General features: G+C 46.3%; 1 protein-coding gene across 1 annotated transcript; it reads left to right on the forward strand.

Annotated features, from left to right (window-relative positions):
* Positions 1 to 1,056: 1,056 nt before the first annotated feature.
* Positions 1,057 to 24,683, forward strand: LOC139315558 (protein brambleberry-like). The gene is made up of 12 exons (XM_070941945.1): positions 1,057 to 1,311; positions 3,484 to 3,612; positions 4,802 to 4,987; positions 6,500 to 6,722; positions 10,837 to 10,953; positions 11,630 to 11,809; positions 14,065 to 14,271; positions 17,139 to 17,301; positions 18,962 to 19,023; positions 21,151 to 21,302; positions 22,599 to 22,699; positions 24,551 to 24,683. The coding sequence occupies exons 1-12, from the start codon at positions 1,057 to 1,059 to the stop codon at positions 24,681 to 24,683; spliced, it is 1,908 nt and encodes a 635-aa protein (XP_070798046.1).
* The last annotated feature ends 334 nt before the right edge of the window (positions 24,684 to 25,017 follow it).

The raw sequence follows: 25,017 nt of genomic DNA on the forward strand, positions 1-25,017 counted from the left end.
GCTGTCTGCAAGGAGTATAAATTAGTACCGGAAGGGAAGGGAAAGGAAGCGGAAGGAAGGAAGGTAGCTGATGATGTTACCTGCAAGAGCCGAGGTGGCGCAGTGGTTAGAGTGCAGTACTGCAGGCTACTTCAGCTGACTGCCAGTTCAGCAGATCAGCGGATCAAATCTCACCGGCTCAAGGTTGACTCAGCCTTCCATCCTTCCGAGGTGGGTAAAATGAGGACCCAGATTGTTGGGGGCAATATGCTATTTAGTATACTGTCTTTGGTGTAAGCCGCCCAGAGTCCTCGGAGAGTGGGTGGCATAGAAATATTATTATTATTATTATTATTATTATTATTATTAATAATAATAATAATAATAATAATAATAATAATAATAATAATAATATAATAATAATGTAATGAAACTTATGCAGGAAAGTGCGCTCCCACAGAGAGGGCCTCCTCGGGGGGGCCATCAGCCAAACAATGTAGGCTTGTGACCCCCAGGGGGAGGGCCTTCTCTGTGGGGGCACCTACCCTCTGGAATCAGCTGCCCCCAGAAAAAAGGAGAATCCAAGACCTCGGTGCCTTCCTCCGTGCCCTTAAAACCTTCTTTTTCCAGCAAGCCGGGCTGGCCTAACACTTTTTAAAATGTTTTTAATTGTTTGTTATTGTTTTTAATCATGGGGCCAAATTTATATATATCTTTTTAATTGTATGTTAATGTTTGTAGTTTATGCTTTTACTTGGCTGTTCACCACCCTGAGTCCTCAGGGAGAAGGGTGGTATTCAAATTTAAAAATAAATAAATAAATAAATAAAATAACCAAGCTCAGAGAGCATCAAGGACCTCACTCTCCTCCTCCTCCTCCTCGCAAAACCCCCTCTCTTCTAGCACTGTTGCTGTTCCTCAGTCAGGTAATGAAATGTCTGCAAGAAAACCACCAAGCTCAGAGAGCGCTGATGAGCCCACCCTTCAGTCCTGAGCTTACAGATATTCTCTCTTACAGGTACAAACATTTTTTTTGTTTGTTTGTTTGTTTGTTTTTACTGCAGGCATTGTTGGAAGATGCTGCCCTTTCACAGCTGGGCCCTCCTTTTCTCTCTCCCCCTGCTTCTGGTCGTTGGCCCCTCCTCTGGGTTTTTTGGCTGGCTCACCCAAAAGGCCTCCCCACCTCCTGTTCCCCATCCAGAGGCAGCAGCTGCTGCTCCAGACCCAGCCGGCCTTGCAAAAGTGCCCTTTGAGATGGATACGGCTGATGAGAGGTTCCTCGCTGAAGTTCAGGCAGTGGATATGTCCCTTCTGGATTCCTGCCATCACAAGGTCTCTGGCGCTTTGTAGGGTGTGTGTGTGTGTGTGTGTGTGTGTGTGTGTGTGTTTGTACAGGCAGTCCTCGACTTACAACTGTTTGTTTAGTGCAGGGGTGAAATCTAAAAATTTTCCCTACCGGTTCTGTGGGCGTGGCTTAATTGGTGGGCATGGCTTGGTAGTCAGGTGACCGGGTGGGCGTGGTCAATAATAATAAATAATAAAAATAGTAAAGTAACACACAACAATAAGAGGTACCAACAACCAACTTTCACACTTTACACACACACAACACAACACAACACAACTGACACACACAATGTAAAAGCAGCTGCACTTCACCCAAAATGGCCCCTGCAACAAGCGGGAACGTCACACAGCCACAAAAAGCTCAAAAACCAACTTTCACATTTTTTCCACACGAAATGCCACATACAGCTTTGTGAGATTTTGTGTGTTGGTGTAGTTAGAGTGAAACACTACAGAAACACACCAAATCTCAGAAAGCGGCACAAAGATTTTATTTTATTATTTTATTTTATTTATATTTTTAGATAAAAGCAGCTAAATTTAAAACTTCCTTAACTTTAAATTGCTATATCTAAAACAATAAAAACCTACTTAAAAAAAAAACCCAGTTACTTACCAAATTGAAGGCACAAGGCAGGCAGATTGAGTTGCTGACCAATTGGATTGATTGCAGGCAGGCAGATTAAGTTGCTAGCTGATGCAATGGATTGCAGCAGCCGAAGCAAGGCAGGAAAAGCGAGCGAGCCCGAAAGCAGCAGCAAGCTGCCAAGTGGGCAAGTGGGGACCGGGTGATTGGGTGGGCATGGGCAGGGGGGGCCCAGGGATTTTTGTTACCGGTTGTCCGAACTACCCATCGCCATCGCTAACAGATCGGCCGATCCGATCCGAACCGGGAGCATTTCACCCCTGGTTTAGTAGCTGATATTACAATGGCACTGAAATTTGTCTGAAATGGTATAGGGTCTCTTCCTAGAAGACCTCCAAGGTCCCTTCCAACTCTGTTTATTGTGTTCTATTCTACCGTAATTTCATTCTCTTCTAATTCTCTTCTCTTCTAACACTATTCTATTTCTAATTCTAATTCTGCTCTATTTCTAACTCTATTCTATTCCTATTCTATTCTAATTCTGTTGTTCTAATCTGTTCAATTCTAGTTCTAATCCCAATCCTAATTCCAGTGGTGGGTTTCTACCAGTGGTGAAATGTAAGATTTGTTACTACTGGTTCTGTGGGCGTGGCTTGGAGGGGGGGATAATGTGACTAGGTGGGCGTGGCCAACTAGTTTTGTTTTCTTTTTTAACTTTTAAAAGCATTTTTCTACAACCTTTTCAGTTGCAGAAAAAAATGCTTTGAAAAGCCTCTGACGATCCCAGCTGAGCCGCGCGATCATTAGAGGCTTTTTTTTTTACTTTTAAAAGCATTTTTTCGGCCAAAGAGGTCATGACTATCAGATCGGGCGATACAGTCCGAACCGGGAGCATTTCACCCCTGGTTTCTACCAGTTCGCCCCAGTTCGGTCGAACCGGTGGTGGCGGTGGGAGGCTCCGCCCACCCTCCCGGATGTCATCATGGACGCTCTGCGCATGCACAGAAGGTTTCGTTCATGCACAGAAGGTCCACTCATGCGCGCTCCCTGTTCCGAACCGCTAGCGAAGGTAAGAGGAACCCACTACTGCCTAATTCTATTCTCCTATTCCTATTCCCTCCTGTTCTGTTCCATTCCATTCTAAAAATGACTTACGACTGCTTCTCCCTCTTACGATGTCATCCCTATGAACACGGGATCAAAATTCAGACGCTTGGCAAATGACTCGTATTTATGACGGGTCGCAGTGTCCCTGGGTCATGTGATCCCCTTTTGCGACCGTCTGACAGGCCGAGTCAGAATGGGGGAGGCCAGATTCCGTGTGACTAACCTAACCACTGCAGTGATTCGCTGAACGACCGTATCAAGAAAGGTCGTAAAACGAGGCAACACTCATTGAAGAAATGTCTTCCTTAGCAATGGAAATGTTGCACTCAATTGCGGTCGTAATTCGAGGACTACCAGTCCCATTCCTCCTTTGCAGCCGTTCCCCCCATCCTATTGGCCAATGCACCCGTGAATTGATGGTAGTGGTGGTGATGGGGGCTTTTTCTTGTCCTTTCCTGATCCAGGTTATTTCACAACTACGCTCAACTTGCACCGATCTCACGGAAGAGGAACTGGCCAAGCTGGGAGTGGCACTCTTCAACTGCCAGGCCAGTGCCGAAGGACGGAGGACTTACCTGTGCACTGAGGACATGGTACGTAGGCACACCTGGGCACCTTCAGACAATGCTTCAGGCACCTTGGCCAAGCACCGGTTCCACCTCAGGTTGAAATTCTTGTTTTAATTCCCATGACAAAGACTTCGAGCCGTACAGTTACAGTGATCTGAATGCAGTACTGCAGGTTAATTCTGCCGACTGTCAGCAGTTCGATCCTGACCGGCTCAAGGTCGACTCGGCCTTCCATCCTTCCAAGGTCCGTTAAATGGAGTTAGCAGAGATGGTTAAATTGACTGCTTTAATCAAAGGAAAAAAAAATACTTTTATTTTTACCTGGAAACCGCTTCTGGACTTTGTGCTTGAGGTGGGAAAAAAAATGAAACTTTTGACTTTGTTTTTTAGTGATTATTAGATAGACTTGTTGTTATAAAAATGGCTGCTTGTTGTTATAAAAATAGCCGCCCTGAGTCTTCGGAGAGGGGCGGCATATAAATCAAATTAATTAAATTAAATTAAATTAAATTAAATTAAATTACTTTAAACTATTACGTAAAAGTAAAAAGTTGAGATTTGATGTCAATGCCTTATTCTACTGCACTGAAGGTCGGAAGTCAGTGCTTTTTTTTTTTCCCCTTTTTTTTATTGTTTTATTCATAAATATTTTTGAATACGGTGCATTTGTCAGGGTATACAATTTACAAGAGAAAGAGAGAGAAAAAAAGGTCAAATAGAAAATAGTAATAAATATTAACCCATGAACTAATAATAGTAATAATAATATAATAACATGTGTACTGAAAATAATGGTAGTAATATGACCGAAAAGTTTTAACTAAGTTTCTTTTTATATTGGCTTATTTACATTTTTGTTAATTATGATGATTGTAGTTATAAATCTTATCTATTATTCATACAAATATTCATAATCTTTCTTCCTCTAATTCCTACCTCTTGTCTCTAACCATTCATAAAATCTATTCTGATAGTATTCTGTGTCTTTATCTTTTATTTTTAAAGTTAGCCTATCCATTTCAGCACAGTCCAAAATTTTTAAAATTACTTCATCTTTTTTCCGTACTCTTCCCTATTTTTCCTGCTATTTGCTTTTCTATTTTCTTTGTATGCTGCAACATAAACTAATAAAAAAAAAAATTGTTAAAATATCTTCCCCCCAATGCTGGATTCTCAAATGCATCTCTTCCCTCCGTTCCTTTCCTTGCAAAAGGCCCTGGCGGAATGCACAACCGGAATGGATCCGGATACTTGGAACGCTTATCACATCGTCAGCAACCGAGCGCGGGCCGTCTGCTACGCCACCCGCCAGATGCAGTTCAAGCGCCGAGCGGAGCATACGGTGAACGCCCTGGTCTCTACCGCGGTCGGCCAGCTGGAGGCGATGAAAACGCTCAAGGTTCGAACTGTTGTTTTCCTCAGTTTTGCTCTGGAGATTGGGGGGTGTATCTGTGTGCGCGTGCTGGGATGAATGAGGGAAAACGGCTGCATTCAATTTCATAACATCCCAAAAAGCTGCTTTTATTTCAAGAGGCAACTGGACTTTCTGGTTTTCCTTTGAAGATGTTTTGCTTCTCACCCAAAAAGCTTCTTCAGCTCTGACTGGATGGTGGGGAGTGGAAGGATTTACACTTTTTGCAGACAGCTGGTCATTTGCATTCTTTTAGCGAGTTGTTAAGGTCACCTGGAGGATTATCCAGACGTGGGATTCAGCCGGTTCGGGAAAATCGGATGCTAATTTTACATCCGATTTGCCGAACCGATAGTTGCGAAGACTGGCTGGCCCAGCCCCTTGCCCCTCCCAAGAGTCTCCACATGGCCCATTTTGGATGCCAGGTAAGGGCAGCGCCCATACAGAGGTTCTGGGAGAGAGAAAAACGGGCCTCCCGGAAGTCCGGAAATGTGGGAGGCCGTTTTCGCCCTCCTGGAGGCTTGAGGAAAGCTTCCGGAGCTTGGGAAGAGTGAAAATGCCCCCCCCGCCGACCGTGGTGCAGGAGGCCAAGTACCCACACCCACCATGGCCATGCCCACCCAACAACCAGACAGACAACCGGTTGCTAACATTTTTTTAATCCCACTCCTGGGATTATCTGTGTCCTCAGAGTCACCTGAGTGGTGCAAATGGGTGTGGAGCCTTCTGAAAGGACTGTGTTGTTGACCGGAGATAGGTGATGTCATATCCCTTCCCCTCTGTTGAGAGAGGGGTGCTCAATTTGGACATAGAGGGCCTCTTGGAGTGCTCTTTCAAACCAGGTTACTCTCTGTCCAAAATATGGACTTTGCTGTCTTCAAAAGAGCGGCCTCTGTCTTTGAAATGCAGATGAACTGCTGAATCTAGTCCTGATGTGTTTGTTCTGCTATGTTGTCCCTAAACGACCTGTCGTAAGTAGAGGACTACCTGGTTTTTAAAAACGCACCGTAGGAATGCTGAACAAAATGCTGAATAAAATTAAATTATGTTGTCAGGTTTCGAGGTCGTCTCAAATAAATTGCATTTCAAGCAAAGTCTTTGAAGGAAAACTCCTATTTATTAAGCACGACATTCTAAAATCCGACTCCATCGAAGCCAACACTGACTTCCAGCCCCAAAACCCTCCCTTTCCGCTCCCCACTCCCCTGCACTCATTGGCCATTTTCCAAGTCGTTCTATCCCTAATCTACCGCTCTAGCTCAAAGGAATTTCCCCCTTCCCATCCCATCTCCTAGGGGATATTATCTCCAGGGAAAATAAGTAGGTGAAAAGTCAAACGTCCCTTTCCAGATGCCTCCGCTTCTCCTTCCTATGTCAGCACTAGAGTAAATGCAGTTTGAAGTGCTGACATATGTATTACGAGAAGGGAGCCGGAAAAGTGAAGCTCCTTCTCTCGTGAGCTTTATTTTTCCAGCATCTTTTTTTTCCCTCCCGCGACAGAGGAGCCAGGAGGAGCTGAAGCTGCTCACCTCGGAGTCCCTACAACGCGTAGTTAGCGCTCAGGAGGAGCTGCTCGTCCGGCAAGAGACGCTTCGCGGCGGCCAGGCGCAGATGGAAGAATCTCTCTCTAGCAACCTGGAGCACCTGGTGCAGGAGAAGGCCCTGATCGCCAGTGGGCAGCAACAGGTGGCCGAGCTGCTGGAGGGCATCACACGCAGGATGGGTGAGAGAGCGAGCAGTGAGGATTCTCCGGGGCACCTCCAACCTTCCTCCGGGTAGTCCTCAACTTACAACCACGATTCGGTGTTGGAACGTCCATTCACTAAACCAGGGGTGTCAAACTCGATTTCATTGAGGGCCGCGTCAGGGTTGTGTTTGACTTGGGGGGGGGCAGGGTGTGTGGCCAGCTTGACGTCATCTCTGTCAGGGGGTCCTGTGTTGGCCCGAGCGCTCTGCCAGAAAAAAACGGGCTCCCGAGCTCTGCTTTTGGCTGCGACAGCTTCCAGCAACCCTCTGCCAGCAAAAATGGAGTTTGGGAGAGCCAGACTCCGTTTTTGGCTGCAACGGCCTCCCACGTGTGGCCCTCCCAAGCTCCGTTTTCACTGGCGGAGCACTCGAGCCAGCCTAGGCACCCACTGTGTCATTTGTGTCGGGGGTGCCTGTGGTGGCACGAGCGCTCCGCCAGTGAAAACAGAGGTCAGGAAGGCTGCGTGGGACCCTCCCGAGCTCCGTTTTCAGCTGCAACGGCCTCCTGCAACCCTCTGCCAGCGAAAACGGAGCTCAGGAGGTCCGTGAAACTCCGTTTTCACTGGTAAGAGGCACCACGGGCCAGTCCTTGGCTGTTTCCAGGGTAGCCCCACAGGCCAGATCTAAGCACCCTGATTTTCACAGCCCTGCGCCAAGCCGTGTGGTCGTTTAGTGAGCCGTGCCCGATCTCATGACCTTTTTGCTGCCGTTAAGCGAATCACCTAGTCATGAAGCAAATCCCGCTGGCCGGCAGCCGCCTGAGAAGGTTGCAAATGGCAATCCCACCGCCCTGGAAGATAGCGAGCGTTGCGAAATATATTGGTAAAATTCGACGGCGGTTGGCAAAGAGAGCGAATTTTGATCGTAGGGGTCGCAAGGAGGCTGTATGCCTGAGGGCGCAGTCGTCAGTTGCTTTGGCAGCACCTGTGGTCACTTTGAAAGGACGTTAAATGATGGCCGTAAACTGAGGCCGTAATCTCCTTCCATCCCAGTGGTCTCTAGACTTCTAAGGACTTAGAATAGTGTTTCTCAACCTTGGAAGCTTGAAGATGGGTGGACTTCAACTCCCAGAATCCCCCAGCCAGCGCTGCTCTCTGAGTTTGTTTGTTTTCTTGCAGATGTTTCATGACCCAAATAGGCAACATCATCAGTGCTAGAAGAGGGGGGTGTTTGCAAGGAGGAGGAAGAGGGCTTGTAGCTCAGGGTGGAAATGAGGGGTCCTTGGTGCCCTCTGAGCTTGGTTGTTTTCTTGCAGACGTTTCATGACCCAATTAGGTAACATCATCAGTGCTAGAAGGAAGGGGTGTTTGCAAGGAGGAGGAGGAAAACTGTGGAGTCCTTGGTGCTCGCTACACTTGGTTGTTTTCTTGCAGATGTTTCATGACCCAACTAGATAACATCATCAGTGCTGGAAGCGAGTGGGGTTTGCGGAAAGGAGGAGAAGGGAAGCAGGAGGACTGTGGGGTCCTTGTTACACTATGGGCTTGGTTGTTGTTGTGATCCCAACTCCCGAGCCTGTCCTAACAGAGGAAGAGGACTCAGAAGGTGATGGGGAGGAACTGACAAGGCCTCCCTCTCCAGGACCCTCCTCTCTGGCAATGTCTCAGGTTCCATCTGAAGGCCAGGAGGAACAGCCTGGGATGTGCCAGGAGGAAGGCATATCGGAGCACCCATTGATAGGGAGCGAGGAGGATGAATCCTGGCTTGATCCCGGGCAGCGTCGGAGGGAGAAGCGTGCGCAGCAATGGAAGAGGCGTGGGAGGGCCAGAGATTGAGCTGAGTCACGGAGCCACGCCCCACCAGGAATAAAAGTGGGTGGGATTGCTCTTCAGGCTTTGTGACGGACAAAGTTAAACCCTGAAAGTCACATCGTGATCTCTGAAATTCGGCTTGGATATATTTTGGACTGAACATTGACTAAACTCTGTCTCGTGGATAATTTGTTGCTCCTGGAACAGACTGAAGATAAGTCCTCTTCTGCTTTATGGGAGTGAAAACGGTCTCGACAGGCATTTGGCAGTTTGCTGCCAAAACCTTGGTCTGCCAAGAATTCTAATCTGTTTACCTAATAAAATATTGGCAGGCGTGCTTGGTATTATGCTTGCCTGTGTGAGGAAAGGGGACAGAACAGTTGTTTTCTTGCAGACCTTTCATGACGCAACTAGGAAACATCATCAGTGTTAGAAGGGAGGGGGGTTTGGGGAGAGCAGCAGGAGGAGGAGGAGGAGGACTCTAGGATCCTTGGTGTTTTCTGAGCTTGGTTGTTTTCTTGGCCATTTGCACTTTCTAGCACTGATGATGTTACCTAGTTGGGTCATGAAAGGTCTGTAAGAAAACAACCAAGCTCAGGGAGCATCAAGGACCCTACAGTCGTCCTCCTCTTCCTCCCTTCTCTTCCCCCTTTTCCTCCACTCCACAAATCCCACTTCCTACTAGCACTGCTGATGTTATGTAGTTGGGTCATGAAACGTCTGCAAAAAAAAACAACCAAGCTCAGAGGTGCACTTCCATAGTCTTCCTCCTCCTCCTCTCTGAAACCCCCCCCTCCCTTCTAGCACTAAAGTTAGCTTGCCTAGTAAGGAAACATCTGCAAAACAACCAAACTCATGAACGCCTCATTTGAACCCTGTGCTACCAATATTTTTCTATCAGTAACGCTGGAATTGAAATCCAGGGAAGTAAAGTTGTTTTGTAGGCTGAAAGATGACGCAGGGAATAAGTTAGTTGTCTTCAAATACCGGTTGAAGAAGCTTTTTTTTTTTTATTGAAAAAGTTTTTCAAATACAAATTTTTTCCCCCCTTTTTTTCCCCCTCCTCCCTAACCCCCACTCACCCTCCCCTCCCCTCCCCTCCCCCTGTGACTTCTTCATAATAAAACCCAAATTCATAACAGATTATATAATACTTTACCATCCCCTTACTCCATCCCCATATGCTGACCCTTTCTTTCTAATAAGATTATCATATCCCCCTTATACTATACATTTCAAAATGACTTTCTACTATAACATTATATAATAACTCCTAATTTAGCATAAGAATAAATCAAATCTTTTATGTATATTAATCTATCATTTAAAAACAACCTTCCGCTATAAAACTATATAATAAATCCTAATTTAACATTTACCGGTATTCAGTTCATAGTCTACCCATTTCCTTCACTCCCATCGTTATATCTCTTAACTCAAATCTTTTAATTATATTCATATCTAAACATAATATCCCTTTTCTTAAACTAAACAATCAATAAACTAACCTGTCTCCACCCACTTTCCTACAAGACTACCATACTTAATAATTCTTAATATCTTTATTCTTCTGCCCACTCCACTAAAAAATATTCCCTTATGTAAGTTGAAGAAGCTTTTCATAAGCGTCATGATGACCCGAGAGTAATGACTCTCAACTTATCTTGGGCGACTGGACCTTGTGTGCAGGGGTGAGATGTAAAATTTGTTACTGCCGGTTCTGTGGGCGTGGCTTGGTGTGTGGGGGGGTAATGTGACTGGGTAGGCGTGGCCAACTTTTATTTTTATTTTTTAATTTTCAAAGCATTTTTTCTAATGCCTTGAAAAGCCTCTCTTGCGATCAGGCAACTCAGCTGGGATTGTCAGAGAGGCTTTTTAAAAAAATGCTTTGAAAAGCCTCTCTGACGATCAGGCAACTCAGCTGGGATCGTCAGAGACTTTTCAAAGCATTTTTTTTACCACCTCTTCGGCCAAGAGGTTGCAGAAAAAAATGCTTTGAAAAGCCTCTGATGATCCCAGCTGAGCAGCGCGATCATCAGAGGGTTTTTTTTTTTTTTACTTTTAAAAGCATTTTTTTCGTCGGAAGAGGTTGTAGAAAAAATGCTTTTGAAAGTAAAAAAAAAAAAAAAAAAGCCTCTGATGATTGTGCGGCTCAGCTGGGCATGGTGGGGAGGGGCGCAGGGATTTTTTTTGCTACCGGTTCTCTGAACCACCAGCCGCCATCGCTACCGGATCGGGCGATCCAGTCCGAACCGGGAGCATTTCACCCCTGCTTGTGTGTCCTTTAACCTGTTGCCACCGACTGTTGGAACAACGCTGCCTCTGTTTCCCTTCTCGCAGAAAATGTCAGCAGTCATCTGAACCAGCAGGATGTGGAGCTTCAAGAAGGACACCAGTCCATCCTGAGGGACTTGGGTCAGGTCCAAAAACGGGCTCAAGAAGTCTACTCCAAAATAGGTTTGTGGTGGGAGCAGTTCATGCGCCATTCCTCTCAAGCTTAGCAGTGATGATGTTACGTAGTTTGGTAATGAAACGTCTGCAAGAAAACCACCAAGCTCAGAGAATATTAAGGCTCTACAGCTCTTCTCTTTCTTCTCCTTCTCCTCCTCCTCCTCTCCTCCTCCTCCTCCTCCTCCAACCTCTCTCCCTTCTAGCCCTGATGATCTTTGGTTGGGTAATGAAATATTTGCAGGAAAACAGCCAAGCTCGGAGAACACCAAGTACCCCATACTTCTCTCCTCCTCCTCCTCCTCCTCCTCCCTCCACTCCACAAACCCTCCTCCCTTCTACCACTGATGGTCAACAAACGACTGCAAGAAAACAATCAAGGTTAGAGAACACCAAGGACCCCATATCGCCTTCTCTTCCTTCTCCTCTTCCTCTTCTCTGCCAATCCTCCTCCCTTCCAGTTCTGAAGATGTTACCTAGTTGGGTAATGAAACATCTGCAAAAATACCCTCACCAAGCTCAGAGAGCACCAAGGACCCCGCAGTCCTCTCATTCCTACACAGGGTGAGGCAGGGATGGAAGTCTACCATGCTTAGAAGAACTCAGAAGGTTGGAGAAGACTCAGTTGAGTTGAGGCCCACTTGCCTTTCCACCGGGCCTGAGATCTTATTTTTTTTTCTTCCAGATACCAATGTGGACTTGTTCCTGGCCTATCAGAAGCAAACCACCTTGTACCATGATGAGTTACTGGGGAAACTGAGGAAGATGAACGAGACTTTTGGGCTGGTCCTTCAAACCATGGAGCAAATGCAGACCAAGGTGGAAGGGAGATTGCAGTACATCCAGAGATTCATAACCTGGGCAGGTAAGGCGACCTCTGAGCAACAGGCCTGCAGCCAATTGAAAAGGGGCACGGAAACCACAGGATACGTCATAAAAGACAAGATGGCAGCTGCCACGGCACAATCGAAGCTCCGCCTGGGTTTATCTGTGTGTCAGACTTCGATGCTATCTCAAAATAAATGAATTTCCAAACTGCCAATCTTTAAGGAAATCTTTTCTTTAATTGAGCACAGCAACCGGATCATGACTCAATGTGGACAAGACTGACCTTTTGCCCCCCAATCCCTCCCTTTCCGATCCCCAAATCTCTGCTTTTGATTGGCTATCTTCCAAGTCATTCTCCAGACTTCTTGTCTCGTCACTTCCCAGGAATGTCTCCCCCCTCCTCATTTCCACAACAACCCGGCTTCAAAGGGATTTAGCAGGCAAAAGTTCAGAGCTTATCTCTCTCCTCTCTATACCAGCGCTAAGGCGCTGACATCCGGCCTCTCTCCCTTCACTCTCCCAGCGGGGCCAGCGCTGCCTCAGCGCTGGCAGTGTGTTTATGTGCGACAACATCCCTGAAAGGAAAGTTATTTTTCTGATATACCTACATCATTTCCCCACCCCCACCCCGCCGTAACCTTGGCAACTTGAAGGTGTTTGGATTTTAACTCCCAGAATTCCCCAGCTAGCATAACTGGCTGTGGAATTCTGGGAGTTGAAGTCCACACAACTTGAAGTTGCCAAGGTGGGAAATCACTGATCTACAAGTTATCCGGTGTTGCTGAAAATTCGCTTTCGATTCAAAAACAAAAGGGTTGAAGTAATAAGGGAAGCTAGAGCCCCAAATAGTTTACTATCCAACTTTTTTCAAATATTTTCAAAGGGAGAAGCAGCAAACGTATTTCAAAATTTGATGGAGGGATACAGCTTCACCCAACCAGCTTTCCAGTTTTTAAGGTTCCATGAAAAAGAATCTCCATTTACAATGCAGAGAGACACACAAGCCATTTGTAGCTAGCACTACACTAACTAGCTACACAGCTAGACTACACACGGCTACCCTAGTGTAGTGTAAACTACCCTAGCTATACTACACAGCACTAGCACTGATGACATTAGCTAGTTTGGAAATGTCTACAAGAAAACCCTACCCCCTTTCAGCACTGATGCTGTTATCTAGTTGGGTAATGAAACATCTGCAAGAAAACAACCAAGCTCAAAGAGAACCAGGGACACCACAGTCGTCGTCCTCCTGCTCCTCCCCCTTTCCTTCCCCCCCTTTCCTCCTCCCCTTCCTCCACCTCCTTTTGCAAACCCTACCCCCTTTGAACACTGATGCTGTTATCTAGTTGGGTAATGAAATGTCTGCAGAAAAACAACCAAGCTCAATGAGAATCAGAGACTCCACAGTCATCCTGCTCCTGCTCCTTTCCTCCTCTTCTCCCTTTCCTCCTCCTCCCCTTCCTCCTCCTCCTTTTGCAAACCCTACCCCCTTTGAACACTGATGCTGTTATCTAGTTGGGTAATGAAATGTCTGCAGAAAAACAACCAAGCTCAATGAGAATCAGAGACTCCACAGTCATCCTGCTCCTGCTCCTTTCCTCCTCTTCTCCCTTTCCTCCTCCTCCCCTTCCTCCTCCTCCTTTTGCAAACCCTACCCCCTTTGAACACTGATGCTGTTATCTAGTTGGGTAATGAAATGTCTGCAGAAAAACAACCAAGCTCAATGAGAATCAGAGACTCCACAGTCATCCTGCTCCTGCTCCTTTCCTCCTCTTCTCCCTTTCCTCCTCCTCCTCCTTGCAAACCCTACCTTCTTAGAGCACTGATGATGTTACCTAGTTGGGTCATGAAACGTTTGCCAGCAAACACCAAGAACAAAGAGGCTTTGCAGATGGGAAAATATTATTATTATTTTTAATTTGATTTATATGCCGCCCTTCTCCGGAGACTCAGGGCGGCTTACAATGGGTTAAGCAATAGCCTTCATACTTTTGTATATTTATACAAAGTCAGCTTATTGCCCCCACAAACTGGGTCCTCAATTTACCCACCTTAGAAAGGATGGAAGGCTGAGTCAACCTTCAGCCTGGTGAGATTCGAACTTGCAGTAATTGCAGACAGCTGGTGTTCATCACAATGCTATCCGTCTGCTGAGCCACCAGGCCCTTCTTTAAGACCTTCTTAATCCTGCTGTTTTAGTTTGCTGATCTCCCCAAGTTATGTTTTGTAAGCCAAACCCCACACGGCAACCCCCGATGAAAAAAACGTTGCATCTCCCGTGTCTTGCAGGGTTCAGCTTGAGCTCCATCTACACCTGTCTCCTGCACCTGGTCTACTTCCTCCTGGCTGCGCTCGTCATGACTTTCCTGCAGGTCCCCGGGGCATCCCGTGCCTTGCTCCTCGTCTTGGTTGTGGCAAACGCCCTCTCTGAGCTCCACCACACCGTCTCCCTGGGGTTCAAATCTCTCACCAGCCTCTTGGTGTTGTCTGTGGCAGGCAAGTTGGCGGGTTTCGAGACAGGATTTCTTTGGTTTCAGCCTAACTGATGACGTGAACGTTTACCTCACGCGCCAGGGTTTTTCCGCAACCTGTGAGTTCAGCCCTAAATCCCATTTTATGTGTCAAGACTTAAACCAGAGGTCTCAAAACGTGGCCCCTTTAAGACTTGTGGACTTCAACTCCCAGAATTCCTCAGGCAGCCAAACTTGGCCACTTTAAGGCTTGTGGACTTCAACTCCCAGAATTCCTCAGGCAGCCAAACTTGGTTAATTTAAGGCTTGTGGACTTCAACTCCCAGAATTCCTCAGGCAGCCAAACTTGGCCACTTTAAGGCTTGTGGACTTCAACTCCCAGAATTCCTCAGGCAGCCAAACTTGGCTAATTTAAGGCTTGTGGACTTCAACTCCCAGAATTCTCCAGATGGCCAAACTTGGCCAATTTAAGGCTTGTGGACTTCAACTCCCAGAATTCCTCAGGCAGCCAAATTTGGCTACTCTAAGGCTTGTGGACTTCAACTCCCAGAATTCCTCAGGCAGCCAAACTTGGCCACTTTAAGGCTTGTGGACTTCAACTCCCAGAATTCCTCAGGCAGCCAAATTTGTCTACTCTAAGGCTTGTGGACTTCAACTCCCAGAATTCCTCAGGCAGCCAAACTTGGCCACTTTAAGGCTTGTGGACTTCAACTCCCAGAATTCCTCAGGCAGCCAAATTTGGCTAATTTAAGGCTTGTGGACTTCAACTCCCAGAATTCCTCAGGCAGCCAAATTTGGCTAATTTAAGGCTTGTGGACTTCAACTCCCAGAATTCCTCAGGCAGCCAAACTTGGCTAATTTAAGGCTTGTGGACTTCAACTCTCAGAATTCCCCAGATGGCCAAACATGGCCACCTTAAGGCTTGTGGACTTCAACTCCCAGAATTCCTCAGGCAGCCAAACTTGGCTACTTTTAAGACTGGTGGACTTCTACTCCCAGAATTCCCCAGACAACCATGCTGGCTAGGGAATTCTGGGAGTTGGAAGATCACAAAGGCTTAAAGTGGCCAAGTGTGGAAACCCTGCCATAAATTAGGCATTAAAGTTTCTTGGTCACGTGACCAATCTGATTTTATGTTTTTTTTTTTTTTTGGTGGCAGTTGTGAAGAGAACAGGGCAGTCGTAAGTGAGAACACCGCGGTTATGAAGTGAACGCCGCGGTCCTTAAGCAAACGCTGCCGTCGTTCTGCAAATTCGACAGTCATTAAGCGAACCCGTCGTTTGTCATGGCATAGTTTTGCCGAAAACTGGACAAATTCCTTGTGTGTCCGACCAACCTTGGCCAAACCAATGAAGTTTCAAGTATAGGTGTAGATAAAAATATAAAAATAGCAAGTGAGATTGTAACTCACTGTTCTAAAAACAGAAAGAGCCCTGGTAGCGCAGCAGACTAATAGCCTGTTATTATCATTCAGCTGCCTGCAATTACTGCAAGTTCGAATCTCACCAGGCTCAAGGTTGACTCAGCCTTCCATCCTTTCTAAAGTAGGTAAAATGAGGACCCAGTTTGTGGGGGCAATAAGCTGACTTTGTATAAATATACAAAAGTATATTTTGAATAAAGTATAAAGAGCCTGTAGTACAGTGGACTAAAGCACTGTTATTAACACCAGCTGTCTGCAATTACTGCAAGTTCGAATCTCACCAGGCTCAAGGTTGACTCAGCCTTCCATCCTTTCTAAGGTAGGTAAAATGAGGACCCAGTTTGTGGGGGCAATAAGCTGACTTTGTATAAATATACAAAAAGTATGAAGGCTATTGCTTAACGCATTGTAAGCCGCTCTGAGTCTCCGGAGAAGGGTGGCATATAAATCAAATTAAAAAAAAAAAAGAAAGATACATTGCACCTGGCTAAGGAGGCTTTTCCAAACCTTTGCAGTAGGCTCTCTTTTTCTGGCTAAACCGTAGCTCACATTTTTCAAATTCTGGAAAGGGGAGGCACATTTCTGCTATAGGAAATGTACACTACAGTACACAACCAACACAATGTTTCCCAATTCTCAGCCAGGAAAACTAAAGACCATGGAAATATCTGTGGGGATCACCCTGGGACCAGGATTAATCGTTGGCTTGTTGAAAGCAATCCAGTTTATTCTCCAGATGTGTATTTTTTTTTCCTTTCAGTCAAATTCTAAATTGCAATTTCTACAGTTTTTGCCAGGCTTTTGGGCTGCAGCTGAGAGTTTGGCAGGGGGGGGGGGGGCAGAGATGCCCTGGTTACGTCTTCCAGAGAACCCGGACGGGTGGGAAATTGATCTGATGTTTTCAAAGCCTCCATGCTGGGTTTTCATCCATGGTTGAGTATTGGATTGCAGAAAGAGTTTAGTTTAAGAAGGCTAATAAATCAGCGTTAGATTTCTTTAGCTATCTACAGAGACACACATGATTTTTTTAATGTGGCCTTTATTATTTTCATCAGTAATTCAAGGTTGTAAACATACTTAATACTCCTTCTTCCTTTTTTACCCACAACAACAACAGCCCTGTGAAGTAGGCTGGGTTTAGAACAGTGTTTCTCAACCTTGGAAGCTTGAAGATGGGTGGACTTCAACTCCCAGAATCCCCCAGCCAGCGCTGCTGGCTGGGGGATTCTGGGAGTTGAAGTCCACCCATCTTCAAGCTTCCAAGGTTGAGAAACACTGGTTTAGAAAGACAGGTCCAAAGTCACCCAGTTGGCTTTTGCGCCTAAGGCAAGACTAGAACTCACTGTCTCCTGGTGATAGCTCCAAAGTCCAAAGCAGGTTTAGAACCAAAAACTAGAAGATTTAAAAGCGAATTCCAGGTGGGCTAGAAATACAAGGAACAACATTTTTCATTTCCTCCTCCCTTGCAGTCAACATACTCCTAGGAAGAATCTGTGGCCATGCTCTGAAACACAGGAAATGGAGACCCCTCCGGGCGCCTTTGCCCCTTCCCCACAAGGCTCCAGAGACCCCTGCTTGGAAAGTGGGACTTAAGCCAGCCAAGCGCGGCCGGGTTACCTCCACTCCCGATAGGTAGGAAAAAGGGAAGCGAGAATGCACCGACTGTAATTTTTGTAAACTTCTAACGTTTGTTTCTGAATTGCATGCTCCTGGCCTGCATAGGTCAGTCTTAGCATTGACACAGAAATAATTCTATGGCCTTGTGGTTTTGACCGTCCGGTTGTCTCCGCCTCTTGGAGATTTTACAGGCAAGGGCTCTCCAGTCTGCCCTTTCTTTCAGTTGTTGGGTGTTCATTAGAGTCCTTGAATATGAGTGGAATATGGGTGGCAACTAAATTTGATTGATTGATTGATTGATTGATACATAGATAGAGAGAGAGAGAGAGAGTGAAAGATCAATAATGATAGAGTGATATAGAGTGATTGATAGAGTGATAGTGACAGAATGATAAATATAGTGATAGTGACAGATATAGTGATATAGTGATAGTGATAGAGTGATATACTGTAGATAGCCATAGAGTTATAGAGTGATAGATAGTGATAGTTGTAGATCGAGTGATAGTGATAGACAGAGTGATTGATAGTGATAGAGTGATAGTGATAGAGTGATAGGTAGATAGATTGATAAATGGGATGGATAGATGATAGACAGATGAGATGGATGAATGATAAGATAGACGATGGATGGATGGATGGATGGATGGATGGATGGATGGATGGATAGTGATAGCGATAGAGAGAGTGATAGTGATAGAGACAGAGAGACAGGATAAATAAATGATTCATAGATGATATAAATAGCTAGATAGAGATGGATAATAGAAAGAAAGATAGACAAAGAGAGAGAGTGATTGATAGAATGATATAGTGATAGTGATAAATATAGAATGATAGTGATAGATATAGTGATAGAGTGATAGCCATAGTGATAGAGTGATAGTGTGATAGATAGAGTGATAGAGTGATAGATATCGAGATGATAGAGTGATAGGTAGATAGATTGATAAATGGGATGGATAGATAGATGAGATGGATGAATGATAAGATAGATGTTACATGGATGGATGAATAGTGATAGAGTGATAGTGATAGAGACAGAGACAGGATAAATAAATGATTCATAGATGATATAAATAGAGAGATAATAGATAGATAGATAGATAGATAGATAGATAGATAGAGATGGATGATAGATAGATAGATGATAGATAGATAGATAGATAGATAGATGATAGATAGATAGATAGAGATGGATGATAGATAGATAGATGATAGATAGATAGATAGATAGATAGATAGAGATGGATGATAGATAGAGATGGATGATAGATAGATAGATGATAGATAGATAGATAGATAGATAGATAGATGATAGATAGATAGATAGAGATGGATGATAGATAGATAGATGATAGATAGATAGATAGATAGATAGATAGATAGATAGATAGATAGATAGAGATGGATGATAGATAGATAGATGATAGATAGATAGATAGATAGATAGATAGATAGATAGATAGATAGATAGATAGATAGATAGATAATAGAGTCAGTTCTTAGATGAGAAGGAAAACACCTTCAAGGAAAAACGAAGCCCTGATGCCTTTTGAAAAACTGGTCTGCAGGGCTTACAAAAAGAGTGATTCTTTTCCAAGCTGCTTCCAAAAATCCTGGAAGTGCAGCTACCGAAACCTGTCCTAAAATGGGTCTTGGTTCCTCTTTGCAGAGAAGATGAGGTGGGCCTCCTGGATGAGCTGGAGAAGCTGGAAGAGGTGAGCTACCTGTCAGGTGAGCAAGACCGCTGGGATAGAGGTGGGGACAGGGGGGCTTTAGGGTTGGGGAGGCTGAGAGGTGAGACAGCGGCTTGGGAGAGTTGTGACCAGCAAGTTAGCCACAAAGGTTTGACGTGCAAAGTGGCATTTTAATGATTCGTGGAGAACTGCTGTACTTTCATAGAGCTGTGGTGGCGCAGTGGTTAGAATGCAGTATTGCAGGCTGAGACTGCCCACTGTCAGCAGTTCGATTCTAACAGGCTCAATCGGCCTTCCATCCTTCCGAAGTGGGTAAAATGAGGACCCAGACTGTTGGGGGCAAGAGGCTGATTCTGTAAATCGCTTAGAGAGGGCTGTAAAGCAGCGTTAAGCGGTATATAAGTCTATTGCTAAGTGCTAAAGAAGGGAGGGAGGGAGGAAGGAAGGAAGGGATGGATTAAGGAAGGAGAGGGAGGAAGGAAGGAAGGAAGGAGGGGATGAAGGAAGGAGAGGGAGGGAGGGAGGAAGAAAGGGATGAAGGAAGGAGAGGGAGGGAGGGAGGAAGAAAGGGATTAAGGAAGGAGAGGGAGGAAGGGAGGAAGGAAGGAGAGGGAGGGAGGGAGGGAGGAGGGGATGAAGGAAGGAGAGGGAGGAAGGAAGGAAGGGGAGGGAGGAAGGAAGGAAGGAAGGAAGGAGGGGATGAAGGAAGGAGAGGGAGGAAGGAAGGAAGGAAGTGATTAAGGAAGGAGAGGGAGGGAGGGAGGGAGGAAGGAAGGAAGGAGGGGATGAAGGAAGGAGAGGGAGGGAGGGAGGAAGGAAAGAAGGGCCATGGTGGCGTACTGGTTAGAATGCAGTATTACAGGCTGACTCGGCCCATTCCAGCAGTTCAATTCTCACTGGCTCAAGAATGACTCAGCCTTGCACTCTTCCAAGGTCGGTAAAATGAGGAGCCAGCTTGTTGGGGGCAAGAGGCTGACTTTAGAGGGGGCTATAAAAGCCCTGTAAAGCGGTATATAAATCTATGAGCTGTTGCTATTCTGGCATTTGAAGCTATACAGGTAGGCCTCAACTTACAGCCATCCATTTAATGACCGTTCAAAGTTACAACAGCACTGGAAAAAAGTGACCTATGACTATGTTTCACACTTACAACCATCGTAGCATCTCCCCCGTGATCACTAAATCGAAATTCAGACGCTTGGCAACTGACTTATTTATGACGGTTGCAGCGTCCCGGGGTTACCTGATCTCCTTTTGCGACCTTCTGGCAAGCAAAGTCCATGGGGAGGCCAGATTCGCTTTAAAGCCGTGCAACTAACTGATGGCATTACCTAACTGGGTGAACGAAATGTCTGCAAGAAAACCACCCAACTCAGAGAGAGCACCAAAGGACCCCACTGCAAATCTTGGTTGCAGCTTCCACTGGCAAGAAACGTCCTAGAATGCCAAGGAAAAGAATCAGTTTGTGGATCACCCCAGATATCGGTGCTCGCCAGCTGCCAGCGGAGCTGGTGGCAGACTCGAATGATGAGGAGGTTGGGGAGGAACTTGGGCCGGATCTGGAGTCTGGGGAAGGCTCTGATGGATGCTCTGCATCGGACACAGAGATAGAGCCAGGGCCGTCCGACATTTCCCAGCCACCGGAGAGGCAGCTGCCTTTGGAGGCTGAGATGAGTGAGGAGGAAGAACAGCTGGGGCCTGTTCCAAATGCACGTATGCGCAGAGCAGTTAGGAGAGGAGAAGAACGGAGGACAAAGAGTCGACTCGGGATGCAAAGCACACATGGATGCTGAATGGGCCCTCCCTGGCTGAGGAATAGATAGAAGGAAAGAGGAGTGGTTGTCGTAGAAGAGAACCGTTCGTATTTCTGAACGTTTTGCTCATGGTGTTTCGTGCATCAAAGACTGCCAGAACTTAAATTTGCAGCCTTTCGGCTGGAAGCTCAGGGCCTGGCAATTATCGCAAGGAACTGCTAAGGTCTGTTACTGCAGTTAACTCCTTGCAGGACTCTCGCCTGGGCTTTTCGGTGGGTGAATGCCATTAATTCACAAGAGGTAAATCAAGAGGGGTTTTTCCGTGACAAGGAGTCCGTTTCTTGCTTCTGCTAAGGCTGGGTCAGAACACCAGGCCTTGTCTCTGCCAACCCCCCTGTTGTCTTTTGCAGATGGATTCCCTCTGAAAAATGACCCCCTACCAAAAGAGGGGGATCTCCTTACTTCCACCCAGGGAAGGGATCAGGAGAGCAGAGCGCCAGGTCCCTCCTTCCCTGACCTGGCTTTGCGCCGTCCGAATTTGAGCCGCAGCAACAAATCAGAGGTAACCCAGAGGTTGGAGCACAGAGCGTGAGAAGGGGGTTTGGGGGGGGGGGGGCTGTAGGGATGCAGGCCAGGTTCTCAAGCTGGGGTCTTGTGTTGCTAAAAAGAGGTCATCACAATTGGGATGACTTTGCAATGCACCGTTGGGTGCAATGCAGCGTGCACCCAACGGTCTTAGGTGGGTGATTTTGTCAAGCCCAGCAACAAAATCCAACTAGTTAGATCTGTTCTTTTTTATTGTTAAGATTACATGAACAAAATCTTGCAAATTTGAAAAGGATTGTGGTTGCAAAAGCTAAACTCGCATTGGACACATGTCTATGGAGACTCTCAATTATCCAGGTCATGGCTGTCCCAAAGATGGAGTGGCGCAGTGGCCTAGAGGTGGAGCTCTCGCCTCACAACCAGGAGGCTGTGAGTTCGATCCTAGGTAGAGGCAGATGTTTCTCTCTCTGGGCACAATGAGAATATATTTGCCGAATATAACTCTGCATTGGCGTCGGGAAAGGCATCCAGCCAGTAAACACTCTGCTAGCTCCATTCAGTTGCCCAGACTCCACCCTGCAAGGAATTATGGGGTCGTTAAATGAAGATGATGATGATGGCTGTCTCAAAGATGTTTTTCCAAAAGGCAACTTGGACTTTCTTGGGTTTTTTTCTTGAAGATGTCTCGCTTCTCATCCAAGAAGCTGAAGAAGAACTGAAGAAGGTTCTTGGATGAGAAGCGAAACGTTTCCAAGGAAAAGCTACAAAAAGCCCATGTGCCTTTTGGAAAAAGCGAGAGTGGTGGCGCAGTGGTCAGAGTGCAGTACTGCAGGCTACTTCTGCTTACTGCCGGCTGCCAGCAGTTTGGCAGTTCGAATCTCATCAGGCTCAAGGTTGACTCAGCCTTCCGTCCTTCCGAGGTCGGTAAAAATGAGGACCCAGATTGTTGAGGGCAATAGGCTCCCTCTGTATACCGCTTAGAGAGGGCTGTAAAAGCACTGTGAAGCGGTATATAAGTCTAAGGGCTATTGCTATCTTGGACACTCGGGTTGGACAGCTCTTGCTTAGGCCTGCTTGGAGAAGCCAGTGGGAACCAGGTCATCCTATCAAACCAGCATATAGGGTTTATGTTCTGGAGGTGCTGTCTGTTGCGTGACCATCCCTTGTGTCCATGGAGCTCAGAGGGCTCTTTCGGCCAACGCCCCCTAACCAGCCGCTGCTTGTCTGAGTTCTGCCCCCCACGGGCCAGGGACGAGCTGAGATGGAGCATGGCATCGCAGGGGAAAACGTGTCCTCCTTCGTTCCCCAACAGGCCACTTTGGAGAAACTATCCAGACCCCACCTGGGCTCAGCGTTCAACTCGTTCGCCAACCCACAAGGCTCCTTGCTAAACGATTCCTTGCTCAGCGATGTGTAAGTATGGGAGCTGGCACTGACCGGTGTGTGTGAGTCAAAGCAATCTCTGGACAAATGTTCCCTCTGCATCCGTACATCGTATTAAGCCATGATTTGCTCATTCCAATAGATAGATGGTCTCATGCAATACATCTGTTTACCTCCCCCCCCCCAATCCCGTCCTTTTAATCTCTACACGGCTACATTCCTGTTTGCACTGTAGCTGTTCAGCCAGTTTGGTCCAGTGGCTAAGGCACCTGGCGAGAAAGCTGGAGTCTGTGAGTTCTAGACTCGCCTTGGGCATGAAAGCCAGCTGGGTGACTTTGGATCAATCATCAGGAGACGGGGAGTTCTAGTCCCGCCTAAGCCGTAGAAGCCAGCTGGGTGAGTTTGGGCCAGTCGCCAGGAGATGGGGAGTTCTAGTTCCACCTTAGCCATGGAAAGCCAGCTGGGTAACTTTTGAGCTAGTTTCTCAGCCCAACCCACCTCACAGGGTCCTTGTGGGGAAATTAGGAGGTGGGAGGTGTGTTGATTACGTTTGCCACCTTGAGTTATTTGTAAAAATAATAAAGGCAGGGTACAAATAATATACAGAAGGGACACGATGGCTCAGTGGCTAAGATGCTGAGCTTGTCGATCGAAAGGTCGGCAGTTCAGCGGTTCGAATCCCTAGTGCCGCGTAACGGGGTGAGCTCCCGTGACTTGTCCCAGCTTCTGCCAACCTAGCAGTTCGAAAGCACATAAAAAATGCAAGTAGAAAAATAGGGACCACCTTTGGTGGAAAGGGAACAGCGTTCCGTGCGCCTTTGACATTCAATCATGCCAGCCACATGACCACGGAGACCTCTTCAGACAGCTGTGGCTCTTCGGCTTTGAAGCGGAGATGAGCACCGCCCTTTAGAGTCAGGAACGACTAGCACATATGTGCGAGGGGAAGCTTTACCTTTACAAATAATATAAATCAATGTTGGGTCAGCTCTTCGCCAGAGAAAAACAGTTGAGAAACCTTGGTCTAGATGGATGATGTTACCTAGCCTGGTAACGAAATGTTCAGGATTTTAATGGCAAGCTCGGAGAGGAGAAACCCATGCCAAATTCTAGACCAGAATTCCTCAGCCAGCATGTTTTAAGATGGGTGTATTCTCCTTCTGGAATTTCGCAGCCAAAATGCTTTAAGATGGGTGGACTTCAATTCCCAGAATTCCGCATCCAATGTCCTTTAAGAGATGTGGACTTCAACTCCCAGAATTCCCCAGCCAGCATGCTTTTAGATGGGTGGACTTTTAACTCCCAGAATTCCCCACACAGCAATGGCTGGCTGAGGAATTCTGGGAGTTGAAGTCCACCAGTCTTAAACTGGCCAGGTTTGGTGAATCCCTTTGTCAGCGTTCCAAATTTTGTTCTCCTCCAGCGGTGACATGAATGAAAGAGGGAGAAGCTTTGCTTTAATGCTGAGATGAACTTTTACCTAGTTCCCTGCTCTTTAGTAGATAGTGTTACTTGGGTGACAGAGGGAGGGGGAAAATTCCTATGAAAAAGAAAGTGCTTGGGACGAAGAGATGGATCTGCACGATGGCCAATGAGACATTGGGGTTGAAGAACGGAAAGGGAGGGGTTTGGAAGGAGGGGCCAGTTTTGGCTGCACAAAGAATTCAGGGATGTCGTTCTCCTATTCTTAAATAAATAAATAAAAAAGATTCATTAGAGACCTTGCGTTTGAGAATGAAGTTTATTTAAGATAGCAACGAAACCTGACACCCTTCCCCTAGAGTGCTGATAGAGAAGACTTTGAGAAATCAAGCTAACGCTTGCTTAAATCTTGAGCAGATACCTGAATGCAACGCTCACCTCCTGTTTTCCCCACTGCAGGTCCAGCTGCTCATCTTCTCCAAGGCCCTTCTGCCAAGGGGTCACCAGGACTGGTCAGCCATGCCGAAAAAAAGCCCTCTCCGACCACCTCTTCTGCCACGTTCATGCGGCCAGACAGAGCCAACTCGCTTGATCTAGCAGCATCTTTGGAGGCTTCCAACTGTACCTGCTTTGCAATTCTGGTGGAAGCTTAAGGCTTCCACGTCAAGGCAGTAAAGCCCATTTTCAGGGGAATAACGTAGATTCCTCTTGGTTCAGCATTTATACACTGCTGAATAATCTAGTTTCTTTCTACCAATGATGGACAAAAATAACCCCACCCCGATCTATTGGGTTGAGAAGCAATTAACATTCTGCTCCAATTTTATTTTTTATGCCTATGTTAGGCTGAAGGTACTATTTAAAAGCGATCGTTTTTTCTTAAGAGGAGACGTGGCAGCTGTCCCAACAGACCGTCCGTTGAATTA

This window comes from Pituophis catenifer, unplaced genomic scaffold, assembly GCF_029215685.1.
Source record: "Pituophis catenifer annectens isolate HBS135680 unplaced genomic scaffold, rPitCat1.0.hap2 SCAF_3, whole genome shotgun sequence".
Classification (NCBI taxonomy): Eukaryota; Metazoa; Chordata; class Lepidosauria; order Squamata; family Colubridae; genus Pituophis; species Pituophis catenifer.

Bases quoted from the DNA above. Each gene is read 5' to 3' on its own strand.
- LOC139315558 (XM_070941945.1), top strand. From the start codon at position 1,057: ATGCTGCCCTTTCACAGCTGGGCCCTCCTTTTCTCTCTCCCCCTGCTT. The intron at 6,723-10,836 runs GTGAGAGAGCGA...CCCTTCTCGCAG, and splicing joins GGGCATCACACGCAGGATGG to AAAATGTCAGCAGTCATCTG. The intron at 22,700-24,550 runs GTAAGTATGGGA...TCCCCACTGCAG, and splicing joins GATTCCTTGCTCAGCGATGT to GTCCAGCTGCTCATCTTCTC.